This window comes from Leptosomus discolor, chromosome 16, assembly GCF_034619465.1.
Source record: "Leptosomus discolor isolate bLepDis1 chromosome 16, bLepDis1.hap2, whole genome shotgun sequence".
Taxonomy (NCBI): Eukaryota; Metazoa; Chordata; class Aves; order Leptosomiformes; family Leptosomidae; genus Leptosomus; species Leptosomus discolor.
The window spans coordinates 10,872,922-10,885,487 of NC_141406.1; the positions used below are offsets into that span (position 1 = coordinate 10,872,922).

The window sequence follows — 12,566 nt, forward strand, 5'->3', positions numbered from 1 at the left end:
GAGATCAGTTTATGACCAGCTGCTTTGCCTTAATTGGTGATGTTTGAATGTATCAGGAAATGAAATAAACCTAGCCAGAATAGATTAGAACATAAGAAGTTCACTCTAAACATATAATAATGTCACAATCAGATATGGAAACCTTAAGATTTATTATTCATCAGATAAAAAGCTCATTTAAATGGCCTTTCTAGATAATTTAAGTAGTTCATAGTGAATCAGCAGTTCCAATAAATAAAATGGAGAGTCTAATTTTACTACAAGTATGGCCAGCTTTAATTCTGCTGAGACATTTAAATTAAGTCTGGTGCTCTTCCTTGCGTGTTTGCTTGAAAAGGTGTTCTTCAGATTTCCTTAACAGATATTTGCCAGACAAGGGAAAAGAAAGGACATTCTAAGCATGTATGTATTTTAGGAGACATTATGGTCAAAAACCCTGTGGCTTTATAAGGTTCTTCTCCAGTATTTAGAGGAAAAGAGACATTTCTAGAGGCTGCTGCATGTCCTTATGAACTGACCTCTTGTATTTTTCATTTGTAACTCTCATTTTTTTCCAGAGTGCAAATATAAAAGGAGTATTTTTTTTTTCTTAGTTTCCAGTGAGTTAACACATTTTAAAACAGTCTTCATAGGTCTGATTCCTCCACATTCTGTTGTTCAAGCCCAGGCACATCAGTGAAATTGCCTTGCATGAATAAGAGAACCTAGTTTGAAATTGTTTCCTAATTGAGATGTAAAGTTAGGCCAGTTTTCAAATGCAGCCATTTTTGTCTGTACTCATGTATTCACAATCCACAAAAATAGACATCCTGTATCTAAATGATCAGGAGATTACAGAGATTCAGGAGGTTTCATAAGGAATGTGCTTCATGCAGAGTGAATCTCAATTTTGTTTTTTGCAAAGGCATTGCTTGGTGATGCTTGCAAACTGTGGCTATACACACATGGGATCAGTGTGAATTTACACACATTATTTAAGCATCTCATGACCTTTTAAAAAAGTCTTCTGTCTAGAATACACAGGAACTAACTGCTAATGTTGTATGACACGGCTCGCTCAAAATCTATTCTTTACAATTTATTGCAGATATTAGAATACCTTGAAAAAGCAGTAATATTTAAGCTGCTTTAAGAAATAGATCACATTGTGGTCCCAGATAAAAGCACTCCCACAGCATGGGAAAGAGCCTTAGAGGATCAGCCTCTGTTATTTCACAAACTTTTTCGTAAAAAGACAGGAGTTGATGGCACCCAGTGCAGATTTTATTGAGCACGGTGATGTTACATTGCACAAGTAGCAAAATTAACAGAGGACACTCAAGGAAGCAATAAGTCCATTTAGGAAGACAGATCCATTTTGCACAGCTAGATTTGGGACAGAAGCTCTATTTCCACATATGTTTATGGATATTGGTATAGACTTACTCTGATGGGAAGTGAGGTATCTGAGTAGGCTGTATCTAGTTATCAGCATCATCTGGAGTCATAGATGTGTCCAGTCACATGATGTAATTGCAACTACTACACAGTTTTCTCTCCTATGTATTAAGGACTCAACATAAATTTTATGTACGCTGTTTTACAAGTAGAAAAGATAAGACAGTTGAATATCTTCCAGCATCTTCATATTCCTGTAGTTTTTTATAATGTGTGTTCCTATCTTGGGTGTCATCCTATATGTATTCCAAAGCAAGGTTTATATTGTCCAAGAATCTCTCTCTGTGTTTTGTATGTAGTGCAACTAATTTAATAACAAAGCCTGAAAAATCCAGGAGATATGAGACCAAACAGCAGTTTTCTTTGAATGAATAATCACAGTTGGACCAATTATTTATATGCTTGGCGCTGACAGGCTGATAGGGAAGCACATTAACAGCAAACAGAAGGAGCTAAATTGGCTAAAGGTTTCTGAACGGGAATGACTTTTCTGTTATATATGTGAGAAAGGTTCCAAGAATAAAAAATGTGCCCTTTTCCAGCCTGGGGATTGCTGTAAGCAGGGCTGGTTGTAATTAATCTTTTGTACGATGACTTGCATATTTCCCTGCTGTCAATGTGCTTAAGCTCTCCTGCTGTAAATCACAGTGATGCAGAGAAAATTAATCATATTGGACTAAGGAGCACACCAGAAAAACCCTCTGATGACATGTTTTGGAGCTAATTCTCCTCTGCAATATGAATAAAGAGGTTCCACTGATTAACTATCAGTGGTGACGTGTGTCTGGGAAGCTTGCAATTCAGTAGCAAAATATCGCTGTCCAGACTTCTGGCAGAACTGGAGAGGAAATGCTGAACCTACACACATCCAGGATCTGAAAAATTAGAGCATAGGTTTGTTATGTTGATGAGAGGGAAAGCAGAAGGCACTCTGCATATCTGGTTGTGTCAGCAATGCCCCAGACTCTGTGCTTTGCTATAACTTCTGCTGATGCTGCAAGAATAATTAGGCTCAGTTTACAATTTCCTGCTTGCTTTCAAGTGCTTTGGGGACTAAACTAACAGTAAAAGGGAAAAAATGTAAAAGTATTATATATTCCACTTTATTAGTCTCTCTTGCAACCTTGATGAAGTTGTTCTTTTTACTTGTCCCCCCTCACCATTAGGCCTGGTTTTCACTTGAATCGACAGAAGATAAGAACTTTCAGTCTCTTGTAAGGCTGAGTTCTTAGATCCTTTAAATGTGTGGTATACACTGTCTCTTCCTTTTTGATTTTAGGTGCTCTAAAAAAGCACAATAAAAATATTCAAAAAGCATTTCTGAAGATTGTTTCCTTTTCCTAGCTTATGCATTCCGTTTTTAGAAACTGGAAAGACGACACTGTGATCAAATTATGTCTTTTAATACTGGTATCAACAAGGAGCTCTTACAAAATATGAAGCAGGTGCTCATGGAACTTAACTGCCCTGCAAAAACCCGAACCCTTCACTTCATTTCAAAATTAATATCTTGCTAAGTAAACTATTAGCATTTTTGTTGCTTTCTTAGAAGATTAACGCACAATTTGATTCTACTTTCCATTATATGACACAGTCCCTGAAAGAAATAGAAGGATTCCAACAGCAGTGTTTTAGTGCTGGACATGTAAAACAGCACGTCAGATAACTTCACTACAGCTATCAAGGTGCTCAGAACAAAGGGGGACTTTTTTTCATTAGGGGAATCTTTAACTTTGATTTTTTTTTTTTTTTAATTAAAATACCTTCACTTTCTACATTATGTTCTATTATATATTGTTGACTTATATAATTTACCAAAAGCTTGACAAGTAGTAGGCTTAGCTATTTTTATGCTCTGTGGTCTACCTATCTTAGTCTTTTTCTAGAATGATTTCTAACAGGAGGAGAAAATAACTCACTGCTGCTTATTATTCGACAGTGTTTCTGCTTGGGAATAATTACATAGTCTCATACCTGTTTTGTTCGCTGACAGGTCATGAAAGTCCTTCAGGAAGTCGTTGTGTGATTTCAGAGTTTATACGACCCCTTCAAATATCTGGAGACAAACCAGAACAATTATCTGTCAAACCTACATTCCTGTCCAAGTCAAGGTCTGGTACCCCAAGATGCAGATTTGATTCAGACGTGAGTCCCTTTAAAATTTATTACTGAAAATGTACATTATGGGGCCAAGATTTCTCTTCTCCAGGGGACTGATTCAGGTTGATCCACCTGCTTTTAAAAAATCGAGACATAAATATTCTCATTTTCTGGGAACATAACCAGTGGGAATCTCACTGATATTTTCAAAGAAGTCTCAGCTGATATCCTAGATACATAAAATAAGAAATGGGTGTGTAAGAACCTCAAGCTTCTGTGAAAATCTCAGCCTTCAATGATGCATTCAGTGCTGTACTGCTTCTGTACATAAAAGGTGTAAGTCAGTATTTCTGCCTGTGTCTGTTTTGGTGTATTGTCTATGTTGTGCAGATTTATTATTATTTTATTATATCCACCAAATGGTGTGACCTTGATACAGCCTGGGCAAATGGAAAAGGAATTCCATGCAGTGCCCTGTCCAGACAGGTATGCTCTGACAGAGAAGTAGCTCATTCTGCAGGACTTGTTCTTTGCCTGGTTTTCACAACACGTGAATCTCCCCACTACAGCTAGGCTGATACCGCCCGCTAACAGCCGTTTCCAGCACACTCTCCTAAACTGACATTGAGCCTGTAACCTGGAAGTGAAAGTTGCAGGTTCCCACTAAACTCTTCCACTATTCAACCTTACAGGTTGTATTTAATTGTATTTATGAAAGGTTTTGTTCTTCCTTTCTTACAAAGGTTTCTTGGTTTTCAGCAGAATTCTAGTTGAAAGCCCATGGGAAGCTCAGAAGAACTTTAAAAAGTTACCACAGAAAATTGACTGTTGATATTTAGGACAAATGTTAAATATGAGGAGGTATAGGACACATTTTGAAAACTTTATAGAAGGGTATTGTTTTCTATTAAATACTGAAAGCCTGTTTTATATGGGGAAACAGTCACAAGGAAATGATCTCCAGATTTTACCCCTCACCTAGCTGTCCTTTATCCCATTCTTAATGTTTAGAGAAATAAATAAATTGAAACTGTGCATATTTTCTATCTATTTTATATTAATTGCTACTGAACTTGTGAAAGTTGATAGAATCAAAATCAGACTCATAGAATGGTTTGGGTAGGAAGGGACCTGCAAGACTATCCAGTTCCAACCCCCCTGCCATGGGCACGGACACTTTCCACTACACCGGGTTGCTCCAAGCCCCATCCAACCTGGCCTTGAACACTGCCAGGGAGGGGGCAGCCACAACCTCTCTGGGCAACCTGTGCCAGTGTCTCACCGCCCTCACAGGGAAGAATTTCTTCCTAATATACAATCAGAATCTCCCCTCGTTCAGTTTGAAACCCTTACCCCTCATCCTATCACCCTCCCTGATCAAGAGTCCCTCCCCATCATTCCTGTAGCCCCCTTTAAGCACTGGAAGGTCACTCTAAGGTCTCCCCAGAGCCTTCTCTTCTCCAGGCTGAACAACCCCAACTCTCTCAGCCTGTCCTCACAGGGCAGGTGCTCCAGCCCCCTGAGCATCTTCATGACCCTTCTCTGGACCCACTCAAGCAGATCCATGTCCTTCTTGTGCTGGGGGACCCAGAGCTGGACGCAGCACTGCAGGGGGGGTCTCTGGAGAGCAGAGCAGTGGGGAGCCGCAGAAAAAGTGACCTGAAGTAATAAATCCAGAAAAAGCAGCTTAGCAACAAGACTTAGGGAAGCAGAACTAACAGCAAGAAACAGAAGAAGCACACGTCAAATTTAATTCCCTTTTTCTATTATTTTTGAGTTATCTCTCACTGAGAATGTCAAGCGCTCTTTTGCAGAATTGTTCGTTGTGTGCCTTCTAGAGTGTAATTATGTGATACATACTTACATTTTGCAAGCTCACAGAAATTAGGCTCCATTCTTTTTTAGAGGTATCCAGACCCAGGAGGAGAGTGTATGAATAACAGATAGAAGTGGGACATAATGCTGTATAGTCTGAAATTAAAAAAAAAGTATACTCTGCAAAATATATCTTTAACTTCCCTCATTGTTACTAGTAAGAAAGTCTTCTAGAATAATCATTATTGGGTTAGTTACGAGCTTTGTGACACGCCCATAAAAAGGTGTCAGGATGATAACTCTTGAAAATTTGCCTGCATCCCCAAATGCTACACAGGGTAGAATACCTGTTAGCTGACTGTTACTGTCCTCCTCACTGGAAGTGGAGTGTTGACAGAACAGTGTGTGTTGTGCTAACCCACCTCTTAGGGTTAAGTCAGAAGAAAAGTAAGTTGACTCAGTATTTTTCTGGTACACTTTTGTTCCGTACTGAGAACCAAGCAGGGACCAGTTTAGGCTTGAAAGTTGCAGTTAAATATTCACACTGTCCAGATAGTAAAATTTCAGTCAATTTTTGGACAACTTATCTTGTTTGATCCTACTGTTAAACCTAGTATTTCTACCTTAATTAAAGTTCGTTCAAGCTCAGGTGAAAAGTTATTCATTTTTCCTAAAAGGGTTCAGAGCATATCGTAAAATAAGTGGAGGAAAGAAGTGGATTTCTCACTTTAAAAACTTTCCCAGGCTCAAAGCATAACAGAAAGAATTGATATTTTACCAGTGAGATAGCTAGCACAGAGCTAAAATAGATGGAGTCTGTGTTGATTCAGCACCACAATTTAATCTCCAGGTTTTGTAGGCCAGATGTGTAATGGAATAAATGTGTAGCTCTGCAGAATTGACTTAAATATGATGGTAAATTCAGAGGAAATATATTTCTTTCAGTTAGTGGAAAGGGTGGAATTCAACGGATGCTGTTGCTGTGGATTGGACTGGCAAGGGGGTACATTTTATGGGACACTCATTGCTTCCAAGTGTTTGGAAGTTGACATGTGCACCAGCTCTAAACTCAGCATCTGCCTTAAGTACTTAGTCACTGGTATCATGTTTCTACTATTGTTTTCTGATTAAAATATTAAGGTATTGACTGTGTGATCATACAGCTGTACTATGCCCAGAAAGACTAGGCATATCACTTAGAACAGGTCGTCTTGGAGTAACCGAGTTCACTACACTTCAATGAAGACTTTAGTAAAAACTTAGTCAGGAGGGCGAGGTGGTCAGTGAGACTGGTATGGTTCAATCGTGCCTATTTCTTTAGTCAGCTGCATGAAAGGGAGCGGTGTGGCCAGTATCACATCTGCTTCAGCCATCTCCACTGACCAATCTACTGGTGCTTTGGCAATTTTGCAAACTTTTGAGGAAAACCGACATCCAGCCTCAGACAGGTGATCTGAATCTCTAGCAAGGTGTCAAGGAATTAGCTCAATTTCTTTGCCCTGTTAGAATCTGAATTGCAGTTCCTTTTTAACCTAAGCCCTTCTAAGTAAAATTAACCAGCTCTGTTCCATGTTGGGATGTAATACTTTTTTTTTAAATGATGAATGTTCACTGTCTGATTTATATTGCCTGTCAGAAAACAGTGTATGCATCTTTTTGAAATTACATTGTCTTTTTTTTTTTTTTTTTTTTTTCTCTTTCTCTACAGATGGATAATGATCAGAATTCCAATACCTCAAAGCAGAGATATTCTGGGAAAGTCCATCTTTGCATTGCCCGTTATAGGTAAAAAAAACCCCGGCTCGTTACATGTATAATACATATTTGTAATATTCAGCATTTGGTTTTGCTTCAGTTTTATTCATGCACTGAATTATTACCTGGGACCAATGTTACGGATAGCAGACTCCTTTCCTGTTTGCACTGGCTGCAAAATAGTGCCATTTCCATGTGCTTTAACTGTCAGAGAAAGTATAACATGGCACGGCTCTTTTACCTACTGCTGTATTTCTAGCCTTCAATGTCTAAATGAGATAAGAATGCGTACCTCCTACTTTATAGACGGTATCTCAACCTGTTCTTATAAATTGTTTTTTCATCAATGTAAGAAAGATTTTAAAGTTCCTCACATCTTCACTTTGCACATTAAAATTTCAGATATGAAGTACTATCACAATAAAAATTTCTATGACTAACAATTTCTTTCAGGATAGGTATGGATTTAAATACTTTTAGAAGAACATTTTGTCGATGAGTAACTCGTTTTAGCTGTAACTCACTCCTTTGGTCTTTATTTAACTTGTCTCTGTTGAAGTTAAAAAACGTATGTAAAAGACTGCCATATAAAACAAACAGAATAAGGAGACTGGAAAAGACCTCCACAACAGATTACTTTAATACACTTTAAAAACCAAAGATTTTGGCCAGTGTATGCAAAGAGAACTAAGCGAGAAATGTGTAAGTAAATTCTGCAGGAAAGGATGTGGGTTTAAGTGTGTAGGGCTTAAGCAAATAGGCTGCGTTTCATGACAGCCTGTTGGTGATAAAGTTACAGTTCACAACAAACTGACTTAGACTCCACTCAAATATTTGTTTCAGAAGGGAAGCAAAAAGGTTGAATTGAGGAATTACCTTCCCGTGCAGCCTGAGAACTGTACACCCTTTTCTGATTAGTATTCAGTTGTGTGAGGGTCGTAAGTGACCACGTGTGTTTTCCATCCGCGCTCCATTGCAGTTACAACCCTTTTGATGGACCAAATGAAAATCCAGAAGCAGAGCTCCCCCTTACGGCAGGAAAGTACCTTTATGTGTATGGAGATATGGATGAAGATGGCTTTTATGAAGGTATTTTTTTTTTAATCTGTGAATTCACGCTAATTCATGCAGATTCCAGTCAGTTCATCTGTCAAACACACTCCCATTTCTTTCCTTCATCTACTACCAAATCGGTTACTAAAATTACCCCTCTAATCATTGTGTTAATTAACAGAGTTTCTGCACCAGCAAAGCCCTCCTTGCAGGCAAAGCTAATTATAAGATATTTTGTATTGTCAGCTTTTCCTACCGGCAAGATTTAAGTTGACAAGAAAGCTTACTGGCAGTTCTGGTGTTGCCTCACTGAGCCTTTACATTCTTAAAATCTGAGTGTTGTTTATGCACAGTTTTCACTTAGATCTTCCGTATCTTACCCACTTGCAAGGCATTGACATGCAAGAGGTACGCTCCTTCAAGGATTTTAATGGCATTGTTCTCTCTCACCAGGGGAACTTCTAGATGGACAAAGAGGACTAGTCCCTTCAAATTTTGTGGATTTTGTTCAAGACAATGAGACCCGGTTATCAAGCACATTGAGCAGTGAACAAGATCAGAATCTTATTAACCATTCGGGTCCTACTTTGGAAGGAGATCTCTTGGAGATAAGTCCACCAAGTCACATAGACTCTAGTGTAATCAGCAATGGCGCAGGGACTCTGGATGTGAACATTGATGAAATTGGAGAAGACATTGTGCCTTATCCTAGAAAAATCACCCTTATTAAACAACTAGCCAAAAGTGTCATTGTGGGCTGGGAGCCGCCGGTAGTGCCACCCGGATGGGGAACCATTAGCAGCTATAATGTTCTGGTTGACAAAGAAGTACGGATGAACATAGCCTTGGGAAGCAGAACGAAAGCTCTTATAGAAAAGCTTAATATTTCTACTTGTACATACCGAATATCAATTCAGAGCATTACAAACAAGGGTAACTCAGATGAACTGCAGTGCACTTTGTTAGTTGGGAAGGATGTCATAGTAGCCCCCTCTAATCTTAAAGTAGACAATATAACCCAGATTTCTGCGGAGTTGTCCTGGCTCCCTACAAATAGTAATTACAGTCATGTGATCTTTCTTAATGAAGAAGAATTTGACATTGTCAAGGCTGCTAGCTACAAGTACCATTTTTTTAATTTGAAGCCCAATATGGCCTACAAGGTGAAGGTCATGGCAAAGCCCCATCAGATGCCCTGGCAGCTTCCGCTGGAACAACGAGAAAAAAAGGAAGCCTTTGTGGAATTTTCAACGTTGCCAGCAGGTTTGATATTTTTCTCCCTACCCCAAAACTTTCCAGTTAAGTTTCTCTGAAAATACTAGATAAATTAATCTAACCTTTAACTTTGTGCTGTGATCCCTGTCACTTTCATGAGAAGACTGGGGATTATTAGATTGCTTGGTGGTATCTCAAATTAATTTGTGTCCTGTCATATTCTCTTCTTTGTTCCTGGGTAAGAACTGTAGCATTTTTGGGAGATAAACTAGGGAAAGTGATGCTTATCATCATCATATATCACATGCTAAGTGTTTTATCAGATTAATCTCCAATTGTATTTAATTTGTCCGGTTATAGTATTTCTGGTAGCTATTTGTTTTCACCAGTGTGAACAACAATGGGAAAAAAACCACAGTTATTACTTCTGACATGTTATTTGTATGTTATTTGTGAGTCTTAAAGCACTTTTTACATGGATGATCCAGCCCTTTTCTGTAATGACAAACAACACAGTCATCTTAGAAGACCACACAGTCATTTAGGGGTTGTAAATGCATTTTGGTTTTGAGTTTGTAATCACATTGTATAATTTGGATTTGTAAAGATAACAAATAGGTTGTGTTTTGGAAAGTCCGAGGTTTTTTCCCACCTTGCTTTTTCCATTAGAAATGTTGGTAAGTGTAACCAGTCGTTTCCCAGTGTTTAAGAGCAGTGAAGTAATGTTTAAAAGCAGAGCAGAAATAATGTGGTGCATTTAAAGGATGATCTCATCATTTTGGAGGCATACAGCAGTACCTGAAAAATTTGAGCATCTCTCCTTATAGATCCATCTAACCAACGTCATCTAATCAAGGACAAGTAGAAGCCTCCTTATATATTCAGACTTTCACGATGCCTCTGAAGCAGGGACAGCCCAGTGCAAGTGACTCCTGGCCAGGGAAATTTCAGTGAAATGGAATGTCCTCAGTTCAGGCATTTACTTTTTTGTCGTAAATAATTTTGGTGAGCTAAGCGGTAGTGCTGTTACAGAATCTGCTGGGGCGGGGGGGGAGGGTGGGGTGGGGTGTGCATTTTAAACTTCGTTTATGTTCTGTTAGAGTTGGGAGATACTGCCTAGGTGGTGACTTGAACTTATTAAGTGTGTTGACTTTGTTATTTGGGAAAAGCCTTTCGAGTGAGGTTTCTACAGGCCAAACATTTAACGTGCTGTATCTCCCTCTAGTTGCTGAAGTATGCTAAAGCAATAAATGAGCTCTGTTGTGGAGCTAAAACGCAGCGAAGCCTCTGCTTTTAGATCCAGGGATCCCAGAATCTTCCCCACCACTTCATTTCACAGGGAACATTTTACAAAAGCATGTCAACTATTCACTGTTATATAGCATAATGAAATAGCAACAGTTGAATTGATTAAAGGCTACTGCTTATCTTTCAAAAGTCACTGAAAAAGAGGGAAAAGGATGCTCATGAAATCAGAATCAGCAATGGCAGTTACCATCATAGTGTGTCACGTTTTTGTCTTGCAAATACTACTGGCTTTGAGTAATTACATGTCTCTTCTTCCAAAATACATTTAAAAGAAATTAAAAGAAAAAAAGTAGAGAAAGCAACTTTTATATGACAAACACTTTTTTTCTCTCAGACTCTGGATTATTTTTCCCCCTTAAATACCTTCAGTTAATCTACATTGCAAGGGACATGTTTCAAATATTATCTTAGAGTATGCTGAGAAAGCAATACAGATATTCTGTGCGAAGGGAATCTTTTGTTGTTGTGCTTCTCTAGAAGATGCATGGGGGTGAGTGATGTCACACAAACCTTTAGCTGTGGTGCACATCAGGTTTAGCAAACAGTGCAGCATGAACTGCAGCATAACTGGCTACAGGCAGCTGCTAAGGTTTGCACTGACGTTTTTCTAAGGGCTTCAGAAATGTTTACAAATGAATGCATGTGCTTGCTTTGTTTGAAGCTGAGAAGCTCTGCTCTTTACTAATGGGCTCAGTGATACCCTTATAGGAAAGGATACCAACAGCCACTTATACCAAAAAGGGAGTGGGGATCAGTGAATGTTTAAACATTTTCACACTGTATCAGTCTCAGGGGGGTTTTAGGAATACATAAAGCAAAAATGAACTTGAGGTAACTGCTCACATTTGGAAGCTAGAGAGAGCAGTTGCATGAAAAGTACAGGACAATTAGAGGTCACCTTTTCATTTTTCTCTTTGCATAGCTATATCAAGTTTGGCATGATATATACTTGAAAACACATTGCTTCCTATCGGACCAAAGCTGGGTGACAGCTCTTTAGCTGCTGAGCAATTGAACTCCTCTTCTTGATTCATCAAAGCATTCAAATTGCTTAAGTTAAAACAGTAGTTCTCTTTTGGGTGCTCAGATCTAAAAATAGGCATAAGTATTGATAGGATCAGGACCAATGGGACTGTTACGGGTTTTGAGCTAATAAATTCATGAAGATAATAAACTCATGAAGGCCAAACTGTAGCAGAATTCTGAAACAAACGTTTATGATGGTGACCAAGATCATCAAAAGTCATCAAGAGTAGTTTCCCATTTAATAATGGGGGAAAATAGAAACCATACTAAGCCTTGGGCATTACAGTTTATTAAAACTACCTCTGCTACAGGCTGTGAAGGTCGAGATAGATTCCCTGAGGATTGTTTGGTTTTGGGAGAATGGAAGGAAGGTGACTTCTCCTGCAGGAGCAGATTAATGTCATTGTCATTGACAAGATACTGGACTGGATCAGACACATTCTTATAAGCTGAGGAGCTTCGGTGGATTGGGAGTGCTGGCTGTCAATAATATAGGATGGTCAGGGAAGCTGAAATTAAATTCTAAATCAAAATCTATGTATTGGCCAAGAATAGTATTGGGTCAGTTTGCATACTTTGGCCTTGCAAGTTAAAAATACATTGCAGATGCAAGGGGTGGTATAGGAAAAAAGTTCTTGTTGTGCCTGTAGTGTCCTGAACACAACCGTAATTTTGTTTCCGTGGCCACTAGAGAATGAAGTTCATTGACAGCGAAGTACTGAAACTCACTAACCGTTTGCCAGCCTATCTGTAGGCTGAGGCTGTATGATATTTCCAGTCTTATGATGATCTGTTTGGTAGCAATGAATGCACACAAAATATTTGTAGCTTTTTTGTTACGCAGAGATGGCTACAGC

The 12,566-nt window shown here is 38.8% G+C and overlaps 1 protein-coding gene across 9 annotated transcripts in view; it reads left to right on the forward strand.

Moving 5' to 3' along the window:
- Nucleotides 1-12,566, forward strand: part of RIMBP2 (RIMS binding protein 2) — a 146,686-nt gene that overhangs the window by 104,286 nt on the left and 29,834 nt on the right. For all 9 annotated transcript variants that reach the window (XM_086474078.1, XM_086474077.1, XM_086474076.1 and 6 more), the window contains 4 exons: nucleotides 3,431-3,582; nucleotides 7,061-7,137; nucleotides 8,087-8,196; nucleotides 8,614-9,423. In XM_086474078.1, coding sequence (XP_086330204.1) covers nucleotides 3,431-3,582; nucleotides 7,061-7,137; nucleotides 8,087-8,196; nucleotides 8,614-9,423 — 1,149 coding nt within the window. The remainder of the gene's footprint in view (nucleotides 1-3,430; nucleotides 3,583-7,060; nucleotides 7,138-8,086; nucleotides 8,197-8,613; nucleotides 9,424-12,566) is intronic.